At 43.5% G+C, this 26811-nt stretch overlaps 1 protein-coding gene and 1 pseudogene across 1 annotated transcript in view; one reads left to right on the top strand and one right to left on the bottom strand.

Moving 5' to 3' along the window:
- The first annotated feature begins 3329 nt into the window (after positions 1 to 3329).
- CCDC158 (coiled-coil domain containing 158) overlaps positions 3330 to 26811 on the top strand; it is a 108045-nt gene continuing 84563 nt past the window's right edge. The window contains exons 1-7 of the mRNA XM_078148837.1: positions 3330 to 6190; positions 7952 to 8106; positions 10587 to 10629; positions 10782 to 10862; positions 15762 to 15888; positions 23578 to 23798; positions 24681 to 24790. Of these exons, the coding sequence (XP_078004963.1) occupies positions 10857 to 10862; positions 15762 to 15888; positions 23578 to 23798; positions 24681 to 24790 (464 nt within the window). The 5' untranslated portion in view covers positions 3330 to 6190; positions 7952 to 8106; positions 10587 to 10629; positions 10782 to 10856. The remainder of the gene's footprint in view (positions 6191 to 7951; positions 8107 to 10586; positions 10630 to 10781; positions 10863 to 15761; positions 15889 to 23577; positions 23799 to 24680; positions 24791 to 26811) is intronic.
- Positions 25117 to 25760, bottom strand: LOC110209638 (cleavage and polyadenylation specificity factor subunit 5 pseudogene; annotated as a pseudogene).

Here is a 26811-nt window from a genome sequence, read left to right as displayed (position 1 = left end):
GTTACTAGCTGAGTGATCCTTACGAAGGTAGACAATATAAGGATGCTGAATCAATTCACAATAGAATTGTGTTCAGAGTGGAGGTAAATTACAAGACAAAAACTTGGCCTTTAGGTAAATTTCCGCCAGAATGTAGGGGAAGGATGAAGTTACCAAGGTAAAGTGTTTGGAATTACTTGGCATAGGAGAACATATAAACCTATGCCAGCTTGGTTTAAGTCTCAAAATAGAATTAAAATCAGTTTTCAGTTTTATACTCTTTCTTCCTCATTTCCACTTCCAGACCCACTTTCATTATGCTACCTCTGGTCCTTAGAGGTCCAGGTTATCCAAATTTATCAGCCCTTCCAGATCATAGGGGCTGGTACCTACTTCCTTCCCAAGACATTTTTTCTTCTTCAATGAGTTTCAATGCCTGGCTCACAGACTTCATTCTCCCCATCTCCTGCCCTCATAACTAGGGAACTTCAACAAATATTCCCTCTCTCCCTCGGATACCCCAATTTCAAGTTCTTTAATCTACTCAGTGAGGCAGTGAGGTGGCTCAGTCAATAGAGGGTTGTGGGGGGAGTAGGGAAGACCTGAGTTCAAATGCTTGGTGTTTGGACTCCTGCACTCAGGAAGTAGGTAGAGATCTGGGCCTAGGGTCAAGAAGACCTGAATTCAAATCCAGCCTCCAGACACTTACTAGCTGTGTGACCCAGGGCAAGTCACTTAACCTGTTTGCCTTAATCCACTAGTGAAGGAAATGGCAATTGACTCCAGTATCTTTGCCAAGAAAACCCCCTAGACAGTACAGGCGTGCTGTGGTCTACGGAGGTCATGAGCAGTCAGACGTGACTGAACAGCAACGACAACAATCTACTAACCTCCCAAGACTTGCCCTCCACTCCACCTCAGCTACACACGGAGGTCATGCCCTTGACCTCACCTCTACCCACTGCAGTATTCCAGAGTCCTTTATCTGAAGATCTTTTTATCACTCCGTCTTCCCCTCTGCATTTTATGCCTTAATTCTCTCCTTCATCTCTGCCTCAATCTCCAGGCTCTCCCTTCCTAAGTTCTTTTCCATACTGTCATCCCTGCAAAGGCTGTTCTCTCTTCCCCTCCCTATCTTGACTTTTCAGTGAATCAATTTAATGCCATCTTAGTTCCTTTGACCCCTTGTCCTATCACCTTTCCAGGCCTTGCCAAGCCTCCAACTCTGTGTTCCTCCCACTATCTGTCTCCTCCATCACTCCCATTTCCATGTAGCTAAATACAGTTGGAGGCAATCTCGAAACCTTGTGGACTGGGCTGATTACAAATTCTTTTTTTCTGTTTCTCACAAAAGGCATGCTATCATCTATCTCAATGCCTCAACACTTTGTCCTTATCTTTTTTTTTTTTAAGAAAAATCTCCTAACTGCTAGTACCTTCCTAGCCTACTGTATTTCTAATAATAATAACAGTAGTAATAATCATAGTATTTATAGTATTTATATTGCCAGGCACTGTATTAAACACTTTATCCCCACAACCCTGGAAGGTAGGTGCTATTATTATCCTCATTTTACAGTTGAGGAAATTGAAGCAAATAGAAGCAAAGTGACTTGCCCAAGGTCACACAGCTAGTAATATCTGAGGTCAGATTTTAACTCAGGTTTTCCTGACCCTAAGACTAGCTTTCAATCCACTGCAAGTCAACTTCCTGTGGGCAGGCATCCAAACACCAAGAATTTGGCAGGTGCTTAATAATGCTTGTGGACTGATTGAGGTTGGATAGACCAGGATTCAAAGCCTGCCCCTAATGCTTGACCATGGGCAAGTCCATAAATCAGGAGAGTGGACTAAAGGGCTTTGGAGGTCCATTGCAGGTCTACATCCCTTCCAACAGTGCTGACCCCCAAGCCCCTGCCCATCCTGCTCTCCTTGCTGGTCAATGTGCCACCATCAATCACTGCAGAAACGGATTCTATTCAGGCTCCAGTTGCATTTTCTTTGTTCCATGAATTACTGCAGCCAGAGGGTTCACTCCCAAGTAGAGGGGAGCATTTCTCTACTCATTAGGATGCCCTTTCCCTTAAAAGCAAACTCTTAAGGAGTCTGTCTTCTCTTTTCTTTCTCTTTCTTCCTTCCTTCCTTCCTCTTCCTTTCTTTTTCTTTCCTTCCTTTCTCTTTTTCTTCCTTCTTTCCTCTTTTCTTTCTTTCCCTTCCTTCCTTCCTCCCTCTCTCTTTCTTTATCTTCTTTCTCATTAGAACACTAAGTAGCCAGGGCTGGAATCTGCTACCTCAAACCCATCCACCTCAAGGGATCACAGGGTCCTGGAATGAGAGCTGGGGGGCAGTTCCCAGGGGTTCCCCAGGGAAGCCTACGAGGTCACGACTGCTTTCATCACACCAAGACGTTTTATTGTCTAATATGGTAGCTACGGATAAAATCCACATTGAAAAAAAACCCAACCACTCCTCCAGGGAGAATGACGGCTTTTTTCAGAGTGTAAAGGGGAGAATAAAAAGCTGCTACCCTGCCTCCTTATTTTACAGAGGAGGAAACTGGGGCCCAAGGTAAAGGGCTAGGGAGGGAGGCGGGATTCGAATCCAGGTCCTCTGTCACGGTGCCGGCGGCCTCAGCATGCCCTGCCAGCTCGTGGGCCTGGAGCGGTCGGGAGCTGAGCCCTGGCTTGAAGCCACGGGCGCCACGTGCTCCAGGGCTCCCAGGGGGCGTGGCATTTCGAAAGTCCCGCCTTCTCCGAGCGAGCTGGGTCTCTGATTGGCTCATGCTCTCCATCCCGCCCCTGGAGTCTTCTCATTCGCCCGCCCTCGTTACTCCGGGTTACGGCGGCGTCGGGAGGCGGGCCACGAGGAGGATGGGCAGGCGGTTGAGCGCCCCGCCCCCTTCTCGCGCCTGCAAACGGAAGCCCAGGCGAGCTCGAGGAGTGGGGCCTAGGTCTCGCGCAGGGGCGCGCGCACACGGTCGGGGTGTGGGAGGGACAGGGAGGGGGGGAGGCCGTAACCACCCGTCCTTGTTACGAACGAGGAGCCTCCATCGCCGGGGTCGGGGGAAAGAGAACGGGGACTATCCCCACCCCCGCCGCTCAGCCGCTCCAGGCGCGGCCGCCAAGCCCTCCTGAGTCCCCCCCGGTGATGCTGCAGGTCTCCTAGGATGGGGTGGATCTTTTCAGGTAAAACGGAGGAGGCGCGGGGACAGACAGTGTGGAGCCGGTGGACGAGCGGGAGAGGGCGGCCATAGAGGCGGGGCGGGGCGGGACGGGGGGAGAGGGGCCCGCCGCCTGTCGGCCTGGGGGCGGGGAGAGGGTTATGGTAAGCTGCTGCCCCGCTTCGGTGCTCCAGGGGGCGCAGACGGGGAGGGCGGGGGAGCAGGGTGTGCGCTCCCGCGCTGCCCTGACCCCGTGGACTCCGAGCCTCCGCTGCGCATGCGCGACGGCGGGTGGAGGCTGGAGCGGACCCGCCTCCAATGGGGCGGAAGCGGCTTAAGGGTAAAGTCAAAGCGTCCCCCGCGCTTTTCGGGAGGGAGCTGGGGATCCCGCCTCACTGCCGAGGGACTTGTGCTTCTGCCCGCCGCCCCTCCCCACGCACGCGGGGCTGTGTGGCCGAAGTCCCTGACCCGCGAGGTGTTTGTGGCTGTGGATGCAGCCGATGACCGACCGCATTTCTGGGTCCCTGCCCCCTTGGGAAGGTTGACTTGTGTAACGGAAGCGTGTTTTCATCCCGCCTCCGGCCTGCGGGGTGCGGGCCCAGTCTCATAGATCGTAGATTTGGATTGGAAGGGCCCGAGAGGTCATCCAGTCCGGCCACGTGCGGCCACTCAGGTGTGGTCCGCAAGGTCCGGCCCGTGGTGCCCCTCCTGGTCCTGAAGCAGCGCTTCTTTAAATTGAGTCAGACTGTGAGGGAGGTCCGGCCCTGCCCCGCCTCCCGCTGGACAGAGGGAGCGTCTGGCTTGAAGCGGGTGGGCGTCCTCTCCACCGTACCTTACTCTGCTGAAGCCGCCCATTTTTGTGGCCTTTCTTGCCTTTGCGAGGTGGAGAAGGCGATTCCAATCCTGGATGCCTGCGCTGTGCGAGGCTCTGGACGAGGAGGTGCATTGGGAGAGGAGCAGTGACGTAAGGGGTGTGAAGCCTTGGCTTGTGAGTGAGGCAGAGCCGTGCAGAGTTGTCACCCTCGGTCCCTCCTCCAGAGCCATTGGAGTCCAGTGGCAAGACCCTCTACCAGTGTGAAGGGAATTATATGAATGTACTAAGGGATTAGGTTTTTCAGAATTGCCTTTCTTGTGAGTCAGACTCACAGTGCAGCTTGAACTGGTCGGTCAAACGTTGGCAAGGCTCACTATCACTGGCATCCTTCTGCCTGTGTACCTGAAGTGAACTGACTCAAAGACTGTTTGCTTGACTGACTGTAGAACCTGTTCCAGGCACAGAACTCTGGTCCTGTGACTCACCAAGTAAGGGCACCCCCCCCCCCGGACTTGAGCAGTAATGCTCCCACAGGACTCCAGAATTGTATTGTCTTCTATTTGTGGATTTGTTGTGGGAAACCGCTCCAACCTGGGAAAACATTGTTTATAATCGCCCTTCGCCCCCCCCTTCTCCACTTGTGCTTTATGTGTAGAGTCTCTGTCTTCACTTCAGCCAGGTGGAATTCTGATCAGGACAATTCCCGATTTGCAGATCTGCTCCTCATAATGAAACTAATTGATTAACGGTTACCTGACTACTGGTACTTTGGCTCTGGCCTGCTGTCAAACCCTGCTAACGCTAGGATTTAGGTATAGGAAGGCAAAAAGAAGCCCTCGAGGAATTCACATAGACAATATGCAGGTTGTTTCAGAAGTCTTTGGGGACATGTTGCATATAATTTATATGCAAGAGAACAACAACAAATCAACAAGTATAATGTAATGCCAGGAAATTGAGGACAGAAGGCTTACTTAAAAAGGAGTTCAGGGAAGACTTCCCAGAGGAGGTGTCACCCCAACTTAACCCTGAAAGAAGAAATAGTTTCTGAAGAGTGGCAGTGAGGAGGAGGTTGTACATTCCAGGTATGGGAGCTGGCTTCTCCAAATGGACACATAGGAGAGGTGAAAGATTGCATTTAAGAAACGGTTTGTTTTAAATTTGAAAAGTAGATGGGAAGCAGATTAGTGAGGATCTTAATAGGATGTGGAGTTTGTGTCTTACAGAAAGTGAGAAGGCACAGAAGATTTTTGACCAGAGTCCAAGATGACAGTCTGACAAGTTTTAACAAGTCTGACTTGTGCCTTGGGAAAAGCAAGTAGAATGGCCATGATTATTATTGCTGCCTGACTGACCCATCTCCTTTTCCAGTTATGTACCTCTCAAATCATAATTGCTAAGCCCATTTGAAAGCTCTGCCACTTTTTAGATAGGACCCATTTTAAACCACCTGTGCCAAGTTTTGGTGACCCCAGATTAGGTCACTCTTAGGAATCTTCAGTCTAGATTCCATTCCTTCCAAGAAACAGCTATCTGTAGACTTTTTTTTTTTGAAATGGCCTTTGTTCTAGGGGCCTTGAAAATCCTGACAGAAATTTTTGATCAGGCCAGTTGGTAAATGAAGAGAGGTCAGTTACTTAGGAGAAAATTAGTCTTGCATATGAAAGCTTTTTTGTTTCACATTCAAATCCCCTGTATTTACATTGGCATCTCAGACTTTTGTAAATATTTAGTAGATCTGGTGTATACTAGGTGCTGCAGAAAAGACCCAGCACTGTTGAGCAAGGTTTTGTCCTTTATTTTGAAGAGGACCAATGGCATCATTGGGGTGAGGTCTTGACCAGTGAGTGAATTAGATTTAAGTGAGGCAGAATTGCACAAAGTCGTCAGCCTCACTCTCCCTTCTGGAATCATCAAAGTCCAGCAGCAAGACCAGAGTCGGGACAACTGGCGATGGCCCAGGATGCAGTGGATGACCTTGGTGTTTTTGATGTTTGGCCAAGTTATAAGACCTCTACAGCACTTGCTTTAGCTGCCTTTATGGCCATTTCAACAAATTATTCTCATCCAACGAGAATTCCACTGGGTGAAGTCTTCACATGCTTGAGGCAGACATCCCCCTAACTCAGTGATGGGCTTGAGGCCTGTCAATTATCCTTAGCTGGTTTAGCCCATCTGTTGAGATGGTTTTACCAGGGTACAACTGCTGCTCATGCTACAGCGTCTTGGAGCCACAGGTGAGAGTTGGCTGGCAGATGGACACCAAAAGTGGATGGGCAGCCCCGAAAAAGGCTCAGCAAGCCCTCACACCAGAGGGGCTAGTTCTCCCTGAACACCCCATATACCTCGTACCTAAAAGGGTCCGCTAGGTGGCATAGTGGATAGAGTGCTGGTCGTGGAGTCAGGAAGACCCATCATTTTGAGTGTTTTGGCTGCTGTATCACATTGTCAACTCATTCAGTTTGTAGTCCTTCCTATCTTGTGCTTGGGAAGTTGTATTTTTTGAACACATTTATCCCCATTATCATCATCCTCACCATCATAAATGATATTTGAATAGTGCTTAAAGGATTACCAAGTGCTTTACAGTATATTATTTCACTTGACCCTCACAGTTCTAGAAAGTAAAAGCTACGGCTATTTTATCCCCATTTTACATATAAATAAACAGGATGAGAGGGATTTAATGCCTTGCTTGCCCAGGGTCATGTAGTTGGTGTCTGAGTTGAGATTGAAATCTAATCTTCCTGCCTCGAAGATCTGTGCTACAGCTCCTTAGCCACCCAGCTAGTAATAGATGAAACCCAGTATTGGATCTGGTAAGATCTTTTGAATCCTGACTCTGTAGTTCAGTATTTAATCTAATTTATCCTTCCTATCTTGGTGTTATTTACACATTTGATTATCTAAGTCTGTGTTAGAAATAGGAGAAAGGCTAAGAGCATTGGGCCTGGAGTCAGGGAGACCTTAGTTCTAATGTGGCCTCAGACACTCACTGGATGTGTGATTCTGGGCAAGTCATTTAACCTCTGTTTGTGGCAAACCACTCTAGTATCTGTGTTGAGAAAACCCCATGGACAGTATGGCCACAGAGTCAGGGAGATTTGGATAGGTCGGAACAACAACAACAGTATAAATGTTTCCTAGCCTAGGTCCAAGTCCAAATTCCTGGAGTGCTCCACTGGTGGCCTTTTACCTTGTCATTGAACCATTTTTACCTTGTCAATGAACCATCACGCCCTTTACATCTGGCCATTAAGCTGTTCTGTTATCAGCTAATCCAGTGGTTACAAAATATTTTTTGAGTGTGTGCCCCTGTCACTAAGAAGATTTTGAACTGCAGCTCCCACTATAGGTATATTTATTTATTTACAAATTATACTGCTGTCCATTATAATATATACATTATAGAATATACATAAAAAGAATTTAAAAGGATATGATAAAGATGAAATATTTTAAGAATAATTTTTATATTACTTGTGAAAGATACAAAATCCCCTGAAAGATACAAACCCCTTGTTATTCTCCCTAAAATATAAATACTAATATTTTTTAGAGCAATGTAATTGAATATACTTAATTACTTTCCAAAGTCTTTGTTTACCACTCTATGAGCTAGCAGTTCAGAGGTCTAGTTCTAAGTTTCATTATTTCAATTATTGGTTTTAATGGCTGTCATAGTAGAAAATTAAAATTTGAGATATAGCTTTCATCAGAAGAAGTATCATTGGCAGTATTTATTAAATCATGGTATTAATTTTTCAATTCCATCTTACAATGTGCAGATGTTTTTGTTCAGATTTGGCTAGTACATTTCCATCTTCCCTGATATCAGTAAGTTGTTCTTACAAGTTACTCAGAATCTGTGTTACATTGTTATGTTTTTGACAAATGGATTCTTAATCCATTGAAATTCACTTGGATGATTTTTAATTAGCAAATTCTGTTTCCAAGTTGCTCCCCTGCCAGCTTCACATCATAATCTTGAATTCCAGGCCTACCTTCACCTGATGTTCCTATTCTGGCCTCCTGGATTTCTGATTGGTGATCAGTCATCAACTAAAGGGCAGCACCGGGCCTGGAGTCAGGAGGACCCAAGTTCAGATGTGACCTCAATGGCCTCATACACTTGACAGCTTCATGGTCCTGGGCAAGTCATTTAACCCTGTTTGCTTCAGTTTCCTCATCTGTAAAATGAGCTGGAGAAGGAAATGGCAAACCCCTCCAGTATCTCTGCCAAGAAAACCCCAGATGGAGTCATGAACAGTTGGACGTGACTGATGGACACGACAACATCATCTTAACTAATGCCTCCCTAACCTACCACATCGGCCATCCTCATGCTAATGTCTAACTTCATCCTCCGCCTCCAGACTAGTCCTCCTGTTGTGGGTCTCCAGCTTCTGATCGGTGATCATTCATCACTAGTCAAGCTCAGATGCCTCGCACTGTTGCTGCTCTCTGGCCATTTTTATGCCTCTCTGCTATGCTTCAACCACCTCTCTCTTCCCCTTCTACTCCTGGGCCTCTGGAATGGACCATGCTGCCATTCCTGGAAAGTACATGTCAGTCAGTTACCTTATATCACCATCCCTGTGGCATTCCTGACCATAATATCCCTCCCTGCCCACCACGCCCACCACACCCACCACTTGTGTCTTCCCCGTTAGAATACAGGCTTCTTGAGAGTAGGATCTGCCTTGTTTTTTATATGTGTGTGGCTAGTACTTAGCACAGTACATGATAACAAGTGCTTAATAAATACTTTTAATTCATATTAAATATTCAGATATCAGAATTTTTACAGGAGCATACATTTTTGGCAACAAAAAAAATCCCTAGTTTTAAAATATCTCATTGTGACAGCTGTTTTGGACCCAGCTAAGATCACAAGCCGCAACATATGCTTGAGTGCAGTTTGTTGATAATGACGTTCCTATTTAAAGGTCTCCTTGCTCACTTTGGATTTTTTGTATCAGCTCAGATCTGATCAGCTTGTCCTTGTCTTTACTTTGTGATTTGGCTGAGGAGCTTGTGTCAGGAGTGGAAGTGTGGGCTCTGCCCTGTTTTGTTGTTTGCTTGTACTGTAATACCTTTAATTCAAGGCTTTTTCATTTTTCAGGAGTCTGTTAAAGACATTTGTCCATTGTGGGAAGGTTAGTTTAGTTACAAGTAGATAATATCTGTAAATCTATTTAATTGGTCGTACATAAACTACAATATATCACAATATACTGAAAGTAAATGGACAAGTAGAGTCAATCCCTTCTCAGTGTGGAATTCCAACTCTTCCCTCAGTATGTCTTGGATGCCATATGTGACACGTGCCTGTTCGAAATATGGATACATTAAATATTGGTAAAGTTTTATTTTAAAAATTCTTTTAGAAAATAAATATAGGGGCAGCTAGGTGGCACAGTGAATAGAGCACCGGCCCTGGAGTCAGGAGGACCTGAGTTCAAATTCAGCCTCAGACACTTGATACTTACTAGCTGTGAACCCCAACTGCCTAGCCTAAATAGATAAATAAATATAAAAGTTCTAATGTTTTCATTTTGTATCCTACTGCATCTTTTTACATGCGCTTTGGAGACTACAGGTCTGTCTCGTACCTGTCCATCTTTTCCACTAGAATGGCAGAAGAGACTTTGTTAAAATGTAGGTAAACTACACTTAGTATTTCCCTGCTTTCATAGTCTACTGACCTTGTCAAACATGGACATTAAGTTAGTTGGATATGTGATCACTCCTCTTTTTTATAGATATTAGTTTACCAAGCATCCCTAGAGTCTCACTGGCCAATAATTTGCAGGCTCTGTTCTTTTCTCTTTTTTGGTAATCAAAGTGCTATTTGACCTCCAGTCATATGGCACCTCTTCTATTTTCCAATATCTTTTCCTAATCACTGATAGTGACTTAATCACACCTGTCACTTCCTTCTCTACCTGGGGATGTAGTTTGTCTGGGTCTGGTGATGAGCCATCCCCCTACTTACCTTAGGTTTCAATTCCCTATTGGTCATATTTTCTCTCCTTTCTACCTCAAAGATCCTTCTCTTAAGCAGAGAAAACAAGAAAAGCTAAAAGTCAAACACATGTACTAGATAGACTAAGATGAATCTGAGGAAGAGGAATGTCCTTGGTTCACTGATACAAATGAGGGGGCCTGGAATACCAGTCATTACTTTGTACTTGAAGAAAGGGATGTGCTTGCCCCCAGGGCTCGCCACCCAACTTAGAGAAGATAAATGCTGGTGGAAACATCAGATAATAAAGTTATAACAGTAGCATAAAGATATCTTAAGTACTAAGGGCTCTGCGCTTGGGCCTGCATCTCACTGTTGCTCTGGCACCTTGAAAAAGTCCCTTAACCACCCTGTGGCTTCTGTTGCTTTATCTGTGGCAGGGGAATGATGATACTTGCTTAGGGTTGTTGTGGAATTGTAGTGAGAAAAGAAATGTATTTTGAAAACTTCTTTGAAAATCTTGAAGCAAAAACATGTAAGAAATTTTTGTCATTATTGGAATGAAGTCTTTTCAGTATTGATTGGACCCATTTCCAAAGTAAAGCTTATGGCAGAATGTAAAAATGTGGATAAAAATGTCTAAAAGATTTATTTTATTTTCACAGGTGCTATTAGAATAAGTGAAAATAATCTCCAAAAATTAAAAAGGTATTATTACTATGTTATAAGTATCTCTCACTTTAAATATACTTGTCTTATAGAATTTTGAAGTTACATAATTGTGAGAATTATTTTTACCAAATGTGAAGTCATTTTGTAGAATTTGTTATTTTAAGGATAAAGTATTTTCTCTTCTCTAGCATCATCTGCTTCTGAAGTGTTCCAGCTCTGGTTCTCCTTGGCTTTCCTACTCCCATGAGTCTGGGATTTCATCAATGCGGGTACTCACTTGAATGACCCAGATCACAGCCCATCCTATGTGGATCTCATCTGGAGTGTCCTGAAGATTAACCACACAAGGCCTGCTCTGTGCTCTAGATCTTCTTTGCATTCTGTTGACATAGCAACTACAAGCATGGTTTTTTTTGTGTGTGTGTGTGTGCGTGTGTGCGCGCACATGTGCACGTGCATGCGCACATGCATGTGTGGGTCTTTGTTTTAATCAGAGTGTCATCAAAATTATGTCAGTTGTTCTCTCAAGATAATATGATTTTGACATACACCTTACAGGAGATCCATTAAAGTAATATTTTGTTTATTAAGTTAGATAACTTTTTTTTTGGTGAGGCATTTGAGGTTAAGTGACTTGTCCAGGGCCACACAGCTAGTTAGTGTTAAGTGTCTGAGGCTGGATTTGAACTCAGGTCCTCCTGACTCCAAGGCCAGAGCTCTATTCACTGCACCGCCTAGTTGCCCCTAGTTAGATACTTTTAAAAATAGTTTTTAAATAACAAGCACAGAGGGATCTGGTATTCTCTGCATCTGTTACTCAGTTGTGTGCCTGCACTTTAGGAAAATTGCTTTAACAGCTGAGTGGAGGATAGACCATAGTGGGAAGAAGCTTGAGGCAGAGAGACCAGGCAGCAGGCTATTACACAGTGGTCTAGGTGTGAGGTGATAGGGGCAGGGTGGTGGCAGTGGCAGAGAAAAAAGGGGGCATGTGGGAAAGATGTTATGAAGGTCGACTCAGGCCTTGGCAACAGATTGGATATAGAGAGTGAGAAAGGAGGAGGAGGAGTCGAGGACTGGGAGGAGCATGTTGCCCTCAACACTAACAGGGAAGTCTAGAGGAGGGAGGGTTTGGGGGTGAAGATAATGAGTTCACTTCTGGTCTGCTGAGCTTAAGGTAACTGCAGTGGGAGATGGAAGACTGGAGGTCATGAGAGAGTGGAGCGCTGGAGTAGTCGATTTGAGAATCAGCAACCCAGGAATGAAAATTGAGCTGCTGAGGTCACCATGTGAAATGCTATCAAGGGAGAAGAGGGCCCAGGAGAGAGCCCTGTGGGATCCCTCCACAGCTAGTGAGTGTGACCTGAGTGAAGAAGCGACGGAGGAGGCTCGGGAGAGGCCAGACTGGTAGGAGGATAGAGGTTAGAGTGTCACGAAAAAGAAAATATCGAGGAGAAGAGGGCGATTGGCAATGTGAGACTGCTGAGAGGTGAAGAAGGATGAGGCTGAGAAGAGTCCTTTAGATTTGGCAATTAAGAGATCTTTAATAATTTTAAGTAGATGGAAATTGTTAAGCATTTATTGTGTAGGTACTTGGGATACAAATACAAAAGAGGTCCTGTTCTCAAGGAGTTTGTTTTCTGCTGGGGAAGGGGGGATATTAACCATGTATATAGATACCAAAATACTACATTCTCTCTCTCTGCCCCCCCTCCACACACATACAGAGAGAGAGAGAGAGACAGAGTGAGTATAATTTTGGTGCAGGTGGATAACGAAAGAGGAACCATTCAAGAGGGGCCAGCTGAGTTGGCCTTTGGGTAGAGAAAGGGCTTACAAGAAGTGGAGTTTAGGTGGGAGAGCATTGCAGGCATGGAGGACATAGATGTTGCCTTCCTTTGGAGGGTCATACTCTATTTTTCGTGATATTTCTCTGACTCCTCATCCTGTGTCACTGACGTTGGAACACAAGTCACAATTCATCTTCATGTTGGGCAGTTTGGAAATGCTTTTCATGAGCTGTGTGCTACAGTATGGTTATTTATCCCATGAAATGAAGCTTCTTGTTGCCTTTGGATCTGTGAGACCGATTTCACCAGCTCTGATATTCGCCCCCTCCGAGGAGAACCTGTGTGCCCTCTTTCAGTTTGGCTGTGAGTCTTGTCTTTAGATTTTGTAACAAGAATGTCAATATTGACACAGTTCAGTTCCTCTAGTAGTACACTCTCCATTAGTATTGATCACTGGGCAAGAACCTCACATTTGGAGTGCCAACAATTCAATATTTATAGGTAGTCTAAAAGCTATATGATTCTTAGAGTCCTTTTTCCCCCTCCCCTCATGTCCCTCACTGTTCTGCTGTTGCAGAAGGGAACTGTATAGGGCCCTTTGATTTTATATATGTACTTAATGGGTTGCAATGATCAGAGAATTCATTACCTACTGACCAGCCTACTGATGAAGAGCCTACCAGTACTTTACTAGTCTGATCTTCAGAGAACAGATAGAGTCTGTTGCTAATACTGGTTTGATCATATCTGCCAAAGCCTATACCAGGAGTGGGGAAGCTGTGGCCCCTGCTCTAGGCCTTTGAGCACCTGTGGTTACTTCTGTAATATTATGAGGCATCAGATAAATTGTTATTGGAATAAGCAAATTAATCAGCTTTTTGGATACAAATATCTTATAGCCTACAATTACCTAGCAACTTATTTAAAATCCTTGTCTTTCATTGTAGGCTATAGAAGTCATTATCTACATGTAACATCCTCTTTGGGCTCACAAGTAGCTTCTCTCACACTCACCCAGAGGGAAACTGTCAGGTTTCTGGGCTGTGCCTTGTGGCACCACCTTTCTAAAAGCACATCTCATGAGCGCCCACTGCTGTGCTTTCTATTAACAATCATCCAGTAAGACAACATTAGTTCAAAGGCATTTACTCAGGTGGTGTGGCCAGAATAACAGCTGCAAAGCCTCCTGTAAATTTGGGGCACACTCTTAACTGTTGGCATACATGACACCTTCTAAAATGCTTGATTAAATATGTTGCTGCCGCCTTCTTTAGGTAATTGCCCTCTTTCCAAATTATCCCCTCTTCACCCTACCTTGTGCTATAATGAAGAGGCAACAGGTTCATACTGGACTGGGAATTCCCTAACCTGAGTTCTAGGCAGGTCCAGATCTAACATTGTGCTAGTGACTTAGCCTCAGAACTTGAGTTTTCTAATCTGTAAAATAATCAAATTACCTCTCATGGTAGTTGTGATAATTTCCTTATAAATATGAACTGATGTTGCCAATTTCTATTCAGTGGAATCGAATGAATAAAATTTTGCAGAATTCTTAGTTTCATAGCAAAGCAAGTTTGCCTTGGGCCGAAGTTACCCTTCTTAGCTTTCCCCATTTTTCCTACCCTCATTCAGACTCAGTTCCAGCTGTGTTTAGGTGACTGTCAGCTTTTGTTTCAATTAATGCCTTTATCTCAAAGGCTGATTAAAAGAAAGGAACCTAGGTGGGTTAGTACCTATTTTTGTCAGAGGTTGCCAGTTTTTGGCCCTACCTATCTTACTCATTCTGCATTGGGTCAAATCCTGTTAATTATGGTGGAACATAGTATTACGATAATTCTTCGTTATCGTGCACATATATGCATGTAGATTTAGAGCTGGGAGGGCTCTGCTCAGCGATTCAACTTCTTCCCCTTACAGATAAGAAAATGAGGCCTAGAATGGTTAAATAACTTGATGGAGATCACACAGGTAGTAAGCTGCAGATCTGGGATTTGACTCCAAATCCATTGCTTTTCCCCTTATACCATAAGAATCTCAAAGTACCTAATGTGATGAAATATTCAAGCCAATTGTGTATACTGTGATACGGTATGTTACTCAGTTTAATTGAAAACTTTTTCACAACAGTTTCTTCCAGAACACTGATGTTGCCTAGCAATGTTGGCAAACATACCACTTAGAATTCTTAATGAAGTGTCTCCCTGTTTGCTGTTTATTTCCCAAAAATGGTAACTCTAAACATATTAAGGTAGAACTTGTTGAATTTAAGTTTTGACAGACTACACTTCAGGGGACAAAAGTGAAAAGTGGTGAGTGAAATAAAGTCAAATTCTGACAATATTTATAGTTGATAGGTTGGCTAGTTAAATCACATTCTTTAAATATTTTCAGGTTTGAGGCCTTAATAACAATTAACTTGATTTTTAATTTAATCTCAGCTCCTATGTAACATCTTTTGGGTACTTGAATTCTCAGCTGGCCTGTGACTAAAAATTTGATGACTGGCTATAGATCACTATTGAGTGTTCAAGATGAGCTCCCTAAGGTTAAACTGTTTGGAAGGAACAATTTTAGTGTGTCCTTATTTTGTCAAAGCCCAAAGCTTGTCTGACCTATGTCCCCAAACTAGCTATCTTTTGCAAATATATGTTTTTCTTCAGTAAGTAAAGCTTTAAATTGTCTGTGCAGTGTGAGATTATGCATGAATAGCCAAATTTCTGATCAGGCCTAAACTTGTTGAGTTAGGGGATATTTTAGGCAAAGCAGAATTTTTTTTGTTTGTATATTTGTTTTTTTTCTTGTTTTGCCTAAATTAATAATGTAATTTCCAGAGCTCTTCCTTTTGACAATTAAGAGTAGGTCAAAATCAGTCTGTTTTCACCTTCACTTATTGTTAAAATCCTGAATGTTGTACTTAGATTAGATCCTGGCTTATCTGTTCTTTAGGCACATTGGCCTGTATTGACTTAAGAGTATTCGTTTAATTTAAATAAATTTTCAGTATTTTATTGATTCCTATTTTGCTGATCTTGAGTAGTTTTTCTTTTTATTGTTTGAAAATTTGACCTTATAACAGATAGAGAGCTATGAAGGAGAAGAAGGCATTGCCCAGAACAGTAGGTGAAGCCAGTCGCTAGTAGTCACTAGTAGTAAGTAGTCAGAGCACTGAGCACTTGTGCTCCCTGTTGAATGTTGCTTTAGGAAAGCCACTGTGTAAATCCATCATTATCAGGGCTGCGAAAAATGTCCATGTTACACAAAGAATTTTTTTGTCTTAATACTAAGTAATAATAGCATAGAAATATTTTAAATAAAGATGGAATTTGGCACAATAAAATAATTTAAAATCTGAACAAAGGCCTATCCCCTTGGCTTTCCTAGATTAGAGCTAATAAGGCAAACCCAAAAGACACTCCACCTCCAGGAAGAGCGCTTATCAGCATGGAAGCAAAAGGGCACGAAGCAAACCAGGAAGATGCTTCACTGAGCGGCGTCAGATCGTGCGGAAGTAAGTAACCTTTACTCTGAAAAATAATATTCAAAATGATGCAAGAGTCAAAGCCCAATTGCTGTTTAAGTTAAATAGCGTGGTTATATTACTGGGTTAATGTGTAGACATATGTGCTGACTAGTTTGTCCAATTATGATTCTGTTTTCTAAAGAAAAAAAATGACATTTTGTATTTCAAATTCCATAACAGTTCTTAAAGCATTTTTCTTATCCTTTGTTGAGTTTTAAATTGTTTTCCTTCATCTTTTATGTTTCAAAACCCAGGCAGTAAACATTTATTAAGTGTCTACTATGTGCCAGGCACTGTGCTAAACACTGGGGTTAAAAAGAAAGGGAAAAAACACAGCCCCTAGCCTTGAGGGACTCATAGTCTAAAGGGAGAGACAATAAGCAAACAGCATCCCTGTATCAGGAAGGTGATAGTGTCACAGGAGAGGAAGGGAGCATATTGGAGAGATGTTACAAAGGTAAACTCAGCAAGCCTTGATAACAGGTTGGGTACTGGGCATTGGGAGAGAGTGAGGAGTTGAAGACGACAGGCTGCAAGCCTGAGGTACTTGGGAGGCTAGCAGTGCCCATGCCAATAATAGGGCAGGTAGGAGTAGAGGAAAAGGTTTAGAGAGAAAGAAAATGAATTCCCATATAGACTTGTTGAGTTTAAGAATACCTATAGGTCATCCTGTTCAGATTTTCCAAAAGGCAGGTGGAGATGCACTACTGGAGATCAGCAGAGAGGTTAGGATGAGTAGATTTGAGACTCCTAGGCACGGAAATAATTAAATCCATGAGACTTGCTGAGATCACCAAGTGAAATAGTATAGAGGGGGAAGAGAAGAGGGCCCAGGACAGACCTCTGGGGAACCCTCACAATTGGTGGGTGTGATGGTGAAAATTCAGCAGAGGAAGATCAAGGGGCAGTTATATAGTAAGGAGGAGAACTGGGAAAGAGCAGTGTCCTGAAAACCTAGAGAAAGGAGAATGCCTGGGAAAAGAGGGAAGGTTTAAAAAGAGCTCCTTTAAATTCCTTCTAAACTAAAGGCAAGATTAAGAAAACTGGGATGGTTACAATGGCAGTGAAGGAGTTAAGGCTGCAAAGAAATTAATGATATTTGCTCTGGATGAGCAAAATCTTTAGATGGTGGAAAGTTGACTAAGGAAGAAATGAGAGGTAAAAATTTTGAAAATATACCTTGACTTTACAAAGTTAAAGGAAAAATAACTAATCTTCTCTATCATTACCTCACTACCACTATACCGGAAAGTACTGATTTCTTACTGATTCTTAAGAATTCTCTTTTGTTTTAATGTTTAAATGACTGTAATTCATTGGTATTTAAGGTTATGGTTGTTAGTTTTGCATTCTGCTCCGTTTATTTCTTTTGTAAAATCCCTCCAATTAGTTTTGCATACACAAATCTGATTGTAGTTTTTAAATAGCATCTTCCCCTCCCATTTATCTGCCGTTTCCCAAGTTCATTATATTTAAGTTGTAGGATAGTGTCATAGATTTAGAATTGGATGGGACCTTAAGAGACCTTTGGGTCCACCTCTTCACTTTATAGATGAAGAATTTCTCGTTATTTTCCCTTTGATCCTGGGGTTTTCTCTCTCCCTACCCAGATAAGAGTGTAACAATCCTTAATCCCAATCCATGCCCTTGTCCAGCCTCTTAACCTGAGTAACATCCATTTGTGATACCTTTTCCCAATAAATATTTATTTACTTTGTCCTCTTCTACTTCTTTCCTCATCTCATCTATTCTGAATTCTGTTTTCCTATTCATGGGCTATATGTTTACATGTCCCTTCCTTCTCTCTGTCCCTCATGAAAGGCAGGGCTTGAAAGGCAAAAGTTGAGCTCCTTGTTCTAGCCCATTCCCGAGTTAGTGGGTGCATAGACAATTAACCTTATCCTCCTTTTCCCTTTCTTGTTTTTGTGTGGCCTTTCGTTGTGCCTTACTCCTAGAAACTCCAGCTCATGAAGGAGAAAGTGTGGCGTGGTGGGAGTCTCTCTGTATCCTGAGTCATGAGGCACAGCCCTACCCTCAGTCTTTACCATCAACAGGCCAGTATATACTGCTTCTGGATCTATGTGCCCCCTTCCACCCAGGATGTTGGGAACCCTGTAGGGCTCCCATATTTTTCCTCTTCTTAGGGCTAGAATTCAGTGGTAGGAAGCATGACCATTGCTTGGAGAAGATGGTCATTTAAGGTGCTCAGCCCTCAAATGGAAGATGTTATGAGAGGCCTCTCACCTTCATCCTGCCAGATCTTGAGGATATGCTTCAATGGAACCCCTATTGTTTTCCCTTTTAGGGTGAGCCTCACTCCCCACAACTCTCAGTCTTATTCCTGCCCTCTACTTATTCCAGTCTCCAGCAGGCTTCCATGCATGTTGGAGCCTAAAGAGGTTACTGTCCCCTTTCTGTTCATACCAGGCTAGGTGCTTCCCTCCTATGTCCTGATTCAAGTAATTTCTCTGTATGATCCTTTCCCCCTCCTTCCTAACAAATGTGGATTTACTAATAGGCAAGTATATAGAATATTAATTGAAATATTCTTCCTTCCCTTCTCCTAACTCTTTAAAGTACCCCCCCCCTTGGTGATATCTTGTTTTTTTTAACCATTGATCAAAAAACCCCTTTAATATAGAAAAGAATGTTATTGATAGCTTTGTCTTGCCTAAGGAACATAAGACAATCGGTTATGTTGCTTAGGCTATTCTTGATAGTTCTGTTTACTTACTTTTCTTGTGTTTCTCATGTTTTCAGTGATTGCGAGAGTTGAATGATATACTCACCTCTGGTTTCTTTCGGAGGAATGTCTCCTGATGGTTCTCTTGTTGAAATCCGTCTTTCTTCATTGATGTACTTAGGCTCAGTTTTGCAGGCTGTTATTTTGTGGTGCACTCCTTTCCAATTTTTTTCCTGTATCATTTCCCAATCTTTTCTTTGCTTTCTCATAGGTTTGAAGTATTCTAATTGATTTGCCTTCCTGTTTGCAAAATTTGTTGTTTGGTATGGAAATTCTGGACTTTAATTACATTTAACCTTGGATTTTTAACTTTTTTGTGTTGGTAATTTGTGGATTCTGTCAATCAGTATTAGCTATCTGCTATCTAAACTAATAGGCAATTTGCTTGTATGATTTCCTGCAGTTTGGTTTTAAGGCATTTAAAATTTACAGTGATTTTCTGAGAGACCTAAGTTCTTTCCATGCTCTCTGAATGTCCTGTCTTCCTTTGCTTGTATTCAGTTTATATGCTCTTTTGGAATTGCATATGTTCCTGTTCAGCCAAATTTTCTTGCATTTTGGTATTTTTGATTCTTAAATCTGTTCTTTGTTTTTTCCAGAAGCTTTTGTATTTTGGTGTTCTTTTCCATTGTGTACTCTTAAATTATTTACTCTTTCATTTGCATTGCTTTTTCTTTCAGATTTCTGATTGACCTAATTTTGATTTCTTCATTTAAAAGTGTTATTTCTCGTAGAGAGAAATTTGGAATTATTCCCAAAGCGCTGTAAAACTGTGTGTACCCTTTGACCCAGTAATACCACTGTTAGATCTGTTTTCCAAGGTGAGCAAGGAAGAAGAAAAAAGCCTATATGCTCTAAAATATTGATAGCAGCTTTCTTTGTAGTGGCAAAGAACTGGAAATTGAGGGGATGCCCATCAATTAGGGAAGAAATAATGGGCAGGTTGGTTTTAGAAAAACATGGAAAGACTTTCATGAAATAATGCAGAATGAAATGAGCAGAAGCAAGAGAACATTGTATACAGTAATAGCAATTGTGAATGACTAAGCTGTTCTGAGCAGTGTCACTCAAGTCAGCTGAAGGACTTATGAAGAAAAATGCTGTCTGCCTCCAGAGAAAGTGCTGGCATTTGGAAGCGTGTAGTATGTCGCTCCCCATGTTTATCTCTATCACATGTTGGCTGCCTCTCATGCAGACTTGGGAGGGAAGGAGGGAAACAACTCAAATGTCAAAATTTAACCAAAAAAAATTGAAAAAGTGTTATTTGTCTTTCTAACAATTCTGAAATTTCTTGCTGTTGTTCTGTTATGTCCAGGAAGTTTGCAGTATTTATTGCCTTGTTTTCTTTTATTTTGGCAGTTTTTGTTTGATTTCCATTAAACTCATTGTGCTAAGGACTTTTCTGGAATATTTACTCACTTTTCCTTTTTTCTTTAAGAGTTCACTATTGGGTCATCTGCTTAGGCGCTGCATTTATATGTAGCTTTTTCTCTTAACATTTTCCTTTCAGCTGTTTTTCTGTTTTGTTTGTTTGTATCAGGCTTCTCAACCCTTTGGCTCCTCCCCTTTCACTGCTTGGGCCTGTTTTCTCCTGTGTAGACCACTGAGGCTGGGGAAGTTCAGCTTCTCCAAGTTGGGGTGTGCGAGGACCCACCTTAATCTAGCAGTAGGAGTGACCACAGCTGGTTATAGACCATTTCCTTTGGATGCTAAAGCCCCTTTGTTCTCATTTACTCAGAATTCCTGAGTCTTCTCTCTTTCCTCCATGGCTGGACAAATGTGGAGGTGTTTCTTCTCGTTATCAACGTTTTACTTATTATGATTTGGCATATGCCTTATTGTTTAGAGGTCATTGAAACAACTACCCAACCATCTTGCCAGTCGTGATACCTTTATTGGAAAGCACAGAGGCCAGCTAATGGTAACATGATCTCCACACTCCGTGCCATGACTAGTGGCAGATCACTCTTGGGTCAGAGTCACTGAGCCATTGGGAAGGGTGACCAGATGCTCTGCCGCAGGCGGCTGTGATGCACCATGTTACCTGTTCAATAGGGCAGTAACAAAGTGGAATGATATGAGAAACTGGGGGGCAGGGAGGAGGAGAGGTTGTTGCTCATGGGTAAGGAGAGTCCAGGGTGGGTGGCAGCTAGAGAAGGCTCTTGGAAAACGGAGCATTTGAACTGAATTTTAAAGGACATGTAGGATCTCAACAAAAGGGAGGAAGGAGAGAAGGCCTTCTAGGTAAAGGAAGGAGGCTATATAAAGACACAGTTAGTTACATGAGAGCACGGGAGGCATTTCGGGGGTAAAGGTGTTTGTTTGGAGTGCCCAGAGGAGGAGAATAGCATGAGATAAATAGCAGTGAAGCTAAAACACTAATATGAACCAGATCGTAGAGACCCTTGAATGCCAGGCCGAACTTTTCTCAGAAGGTATTGAACATTTTTAAGCAGAGGAGTAAAATGATCAGGCCTCTAAGTAAAAGAGATCATTATAGCAGTGGTATGAAGGATAGAGGGCAGCTAGGAGGCGCCATAGTACACAGAGTGCCAGGCCTGCAGTCAGGAAGATTGATCTTCCTTAGTTCGAATCTGGCCTTCGACACTAGGTATATATTCCTGGGGAAGTCATTTAACACGGTTTGCCTCAGTTTCTTCATCTGTAAAATGAGCTGTAAAAGAAAATGGCAAACCACTCCAGTATCTTTGCCAAGAAAAACCTCAAATGGGGTCACAAAGATTCGGACAGGACTGAAACAACAATGTGAAGGATAGATTGGAGAGAAAAGAGGGTAGAAATGGGAAGATGTGTTAGGAGGCTATGGAAGTAGTTCAGGAACTGTATGAGGGTGGTGGCAGTAGGGAGAGAGAATAGTCATGGAAACTTCTAAGTTCCCCAAAGGCAGGGAGTGTTTCCTTTTTGTCTTTGCAACCTCATTGTCTGGTATATAATAATCACTTAATAAATGCTTTTTAAATGAATGAAAAAGCTTTAGAGAAGTCAAGGAAGATAAGAATTGAGAAAAGGCCATTGGACTTATAAATTAGGAAGTCATTTGTAATCTTAGAGCTGCTTCTGTAGATGGGTGAAGGGTGGACACCTGATGATAGGAGATTGAGGAGAAAGTGGGTGAGAGAGAGAGAGAGAGAGAGAGAGAGAGAGAGAGAGAGAGAGAGAGAGAGAGAGAGAGAGAGAGAGAGAGAGAGAGAGATCCAGCATAGGTTTTTCAAGAAATTTCACCATGAGGGTGAGGAAAGAGATGGCAAAGTCATTGGACGGAATCGAAATGCAAGAAAAGAGTTTTTTGTTTTGAAGTTTGAGAAGGGATGTAATAATAGTAGGGAGCAGACTGAGAGAGAGGAAAAGAAGATTACTACAGTCAAGATCTGCAGTCAGATCTAGATGCCTGGGAGAAGGACCAGCCGTAGTGAGCCGTAGAGAATCATTTGTGACTTGAGGAGAGTGTGGTGAGCGTTGAGACGTTCGGAGGAATCCAGATGAGAAGCTGGGGGCTCTCGCAGGAGCCTCCATATTCCCAGTGAGGTCGTAGGCTAGGCCACGTGCTCTTTGTGGAGGAGAAAAGAAAAAGTTTGGAGTATTGCTGTGAGGGAGGATATCTAATTATCTAATAAAGAGAGAGTGGCAAGGTTTCCCAACAGCTCTAAGGGTCCAGCTGAAATTCTATTCCATGAATGTGTGTCGGGGACCAAGCCATGTCTGGAGGACAAAGGATTCTAGGATACTAACTAGTGGAACATTAAACCGTCTAACCTAAAGCTATGTATGAAGGAAAGGGAGATGGATTGGGGAGGATTAGGGATTTGTGAAAGGTGAAGAGTAGGCTTTATGTAAGAGAAAATGGGAGATGAGGGGTTGTAATAAGAGAGTAGAATTTTCAAATTCTAGGTCTTGGAGTTGCCTTAATTCTAGAGTTCCTGAAGTCCCATGTCAGTGTGTGGTTGAAGATGGAGAAGGAGGTCAGAGGAGTTGAGGAAGGATGAACTGTGTGGTCAGCCTGGGGGGAACGCTCATCAGCATTCGAGAGGATCATGGCAGGGAACTTCGGTAGAGAGGAAGGCCCGAGAGCGGACTGCATGTGGAAGTGATCTGAAGATTGGAAGGATGACCTGGGAGTCAGCAGATATGAGCAGTAAGGGTGGAGAGATGGTAATGCAAGCAGATTTCATAGTTCACAACAGAGGCCACTGAGGAGTCTTCTCATCAGCAGAGGGGGTGGGGCGCAGATTAGGCGGTCTCCTTCCTGGCCCCACAGAGGTGTTTTCTGATTCCTACCCCAGAGGTTAGTGCTCTTCCTCCTCCCTCCCAGCTTTGCATTTATTTTGTATATGTTTATATTTATTTATCAACATACGCATTATTTCTCTCAACAGAACTTTTGGTTGCTGAGGGCAGAGACTTTCATTTTTGTCTTTGTATCCCCAGGGCTTAGCACAACAGCTGGAAAGTAGTTGTCATTTAATAAATACTTGCTTGCTTGTTGAATGACTGAATGGGTTGGGAAGGATATTACCAGTGGAGAAGGTGGTAAAGTATACGAAATCCTTCTCCAAGAGCCAGATTTTCACTAAAGTGAGAGAGAATGCTGGTCAGAACGTTCTAGAATGTAATGGGATAGAGTGCAATTTCTAAAGGTATAGTGGAATGGGTGGAGCGGGCCTGAGGAGTAGGGACGAGGGCTGGGTGGCAGTCAGCGTGGGCGTGCCAAAGACCCCTGTGCCAGCAACAGTGGCATGCTAGGCTTGGCGACCCACTAGAACAGAAGCAGGGAGTGTAGCCTCAGCAGAGCTTACGTCCATCTGCTGCAGGGTGAGACAGCCTCGCAGGGGCCTCCGGGCACCCCCTCCACAGGGATGTTGCCCAAAGCTGGTGAGGGATGACAAGTGTGCAGTGACTATCCTCTTGTTTTCCAGGTTCTACCAGTCCATTTCTAGTGTCAGCTTGTCTTCGAGGTGCAGTGAATGAAAACACTTCTGCGCCGATGACTCAAGCACAGAACCCTTTGCTCACAAAGTACGAACTGGAACTCGAAAGCCAGCGAAAATTGATCCCTTACCCGGGAAAGGAACACATTGAGCGGGTTTTAGAAGAGTACTCACATCAGGTGAAAGACTTACAGAGAAGACTGAATGAAGTGAGTTCTCCTTTTGCCTCCCAGAGCAATGTTCAGGAGAAAGTGTGGGAGAAAAGAAAGGTACTAAGAAGTGTTGAGAGAATAAAAAAGTTACAGCCTGGCCTCCTGTAGCTCTTCACATGTACCTGATCTTCCAATGCCCAGAATTAGGTTGATGAAAAGCATTCAGAACCATTCTGAGTAAGAATATGGATCTGAAGCATATAACTTTAAGATCTGAGGCCTCTGACATTGTTCCTGCTTATAAGATCACATGCTTTGGCTGTAAGGACAAGTGACCCTTCTGTGGTCTGCCCTTTCTGGCTTAGTCATCCATTTTTTCCACTTCTCAAATTCTTAGGGTTTCTGATGAGAATAAACTAGAAATTAATTCAAGTCATGCACTAAAACTTAACATGGTCATTATTGCTTATGTTACAGTGGCCGGTGAGTTTTCGTTTAAGAATATTAAATTCCCCTCCAGATTCCCTCGTGATAAAGAAAAAAAGGCCAGGACAGTTGGAGATATGTGAAAAACCTAGTTGTTAGTTGGTCTGTGAAGACCCAACGGGGCAGCTGCCCAGGAGCTGTGTGGTCAGGGGTGGGTTTTCCAGATGGCGTCACAGCAGAACATAAAGTGCAGAGACCATGTCCATCTGTGCTGTGTGGTGGAGTTTGGGCTCAGTGGAGCTACAACATTATCATGAAATGGTGCCGTTCAGACCCACCCTGTGCCGCCTGTCCCCCCAGACAGCTGCAGGCCAAATAACTGGTGATGCCTCAAATGTGGCATGGCTTCCGGCCACGAGACATTACCGTGTAGGAATGTTCATTTCTGCAGCAAGAGCAATGAAAATTGGTGTAGAATAACGGTATGTGTGGCCTGTCCTTGGAACCTTTCAGAGTGCTGAGCTGCATGAAAAACAGAAATTCCACCTGAGGCAGTCAGTCATCGACTTGCAGACCAAGCTTCAAGAGATGCAGATGGAGAGGGATGCTCTGGTGGACATCAGGTCGGTGTTTGGGCCCCAGCGAGCTGTGGCTAGTGTTTCATACTCATTTTTTTAAGGATTTAAAGAAAGATTTAATGTAAAGTAAAAATGCAAATAGAAACAGGTCCACTTTGTTCAATGTTGTACAAAAAGTATGGGTAGAACCAAAAGTGAAATACGCATCATCACATTTGTTTACCCCACTGTCTAGCACAGTTCAGATTTGCTTTAAAGTTATGAGGCAATGTGGGGAGAAATAAGGGGGAGGGGAACATTCTGGTTATTTTTTACATTGTGCAGCTGTGCTCGCAGAGATGGCTTTTTTTACTCTTCCACGACTCAGGAATTCAGCTGTAAATAGAATTCAACCTGCTCAAAAGCAGAGGAAGGCTGGAAATGATATCCTGGTACATTGTCATATAATTCAAACAATGGCGCAGCTACCAGTTTGTGATTTGGGGGGAAAACAAGGCTTTTTCTTGAAGCTGAACCAAATAGTTGTTTGTGCTCTTTAGGCTTTGTAATATGTGCTGGAACATATGGGTACTGTGAGAGTTCAAAATTTGGTCTCCACCAGTTACCAATGCAGTCATCAATGACCCAATCTTGCAGGACTCCATCTTGATGTCCCAGTATCTCTGTCAGTAAACGCTTTGAGTACTTCTACTTCATCTTCTCCTAGATTAAGTTCACCACTTAGTGGTGTTTGAAAAAAGGTGTGCCCAGTTGCAGGAGTAATACATGGGGTGACCGGTGCTCATGCACAATCAGAATATCCTCTATAATCTGCCTCATTCCAATCTTGTCAAATTCTTCCGTCATCCACTGAAATCGAGATGCAGCAGAGCTGTCCTTTTTATAAAGGGGCTCTTTATACTAAAGGTGTCATTTGTAAGTGGGTGCAGGTTGATGGTGCACTCCAGGGTGAGAGGCTTGGTCTGCTGGATATATTTCTTCCCGAACTGGTTCACACCCCGACTGGCCAGCCCATCTGCTAACGGTGGCAAGGGCGTGGGCATGAGCGCTGACAGGGGCAGACAGAAGCCAAAAGAAAGAGCTGCTCCCCTTCGAGGCCGGATTAGAGTCCCACTTGGGTAACCACTACTGCCCTTAACGTGGAGGCAGAGAGGCATTTCATACTCTTAAGACCACAAACATTAGGCATGGAGGCATAGCTCCCTAGTTACATTGAGGAAGCTACCTCATCTGTAATTGCTAGCATCCATAGAGTGCTGTGAAAATTTCGAATGCTTTGTATCGATTAGCTCCCTTGATCCTCCTCACTACAACCCTGCCCCATATGAAGACGGGGAGGCTGCGAGAGAGGCGGGAACTCACTCAGGGTCACACAGCTGGGAAGTGTCTGAAGCCAGGTTTGAGCTTGTGACTTCTGAGTCCAGTGCTTGCCACCTTGTGCCCCCAGGAGGCTGGAGGAGGAGATTTCTGTGGTCCATTCTAACAATAGATCCTCTGGTCCTGTGGTGAGTAAAACATCACTCTGCCGATGAAAGGTTGCTGTCTAGGTGCTAAGTTGATATTTTGTCTAAATCATCAAAACAGTCAACCCTTTCACTTTTGTAGTAGTTGTTTACTATATTCTCCATGGTCTGTTCTTGTTGACAGACAGGCATCCAGTTGGCCATTTAATATTAGCATCAGCATTGCCTCCCTTGCCCACATGTGAAGGCATTTATGCCTCTACTCTTGCCAATTAGATAACCATTTGATGAGTGGGATGAGCCAGATGCCATGTGAGTCTGGAATCTGGATTTCCTAATCCAGGACTCTGGTGGATTGAGCACATCCCTCTTCCCATCTTTGTGAGAAGGTGTTTATGGGATAAGTTAGGGAATAATGTAGAGCAGGAACCCCCTTGAAAGTTAGCCTAATAGATTTACAGATGACTGGCCTCTTCATTTTACAGACGAGAAAACTGAGGCCAGTCAGAGGTCAGAGGTCAAGTGACTTAGCCAAGGCTGCCCTAAGACCAAGGCGCAGAGCTGGGGCTTGGATCCAGGGTGTCAGCATCCTCTCACCCAGTA

The sequence above is a fragment of the Phascolarctos cinereus genome, unplaced genomic scaffold (assembly GCF_003287225.1).
Source record: "Phascolarctos cinereus isolate Bilbo 61053 unplaced genomic scaffold, phaCin_HiC Scaffold_9;HRSCAF=440, whole genome shotgun sequence".
NCBI lineage: Eukaryota > Metazoa > Chordata > Mammalia > Diprotodontia > Phascolarctidae > Phascolarctos > Phascolarctos cinereus.
Note: the sequence above shows the minus strand (reverse complement) of the source record. Positions and strands in the feature narration are given on the sequence as shown.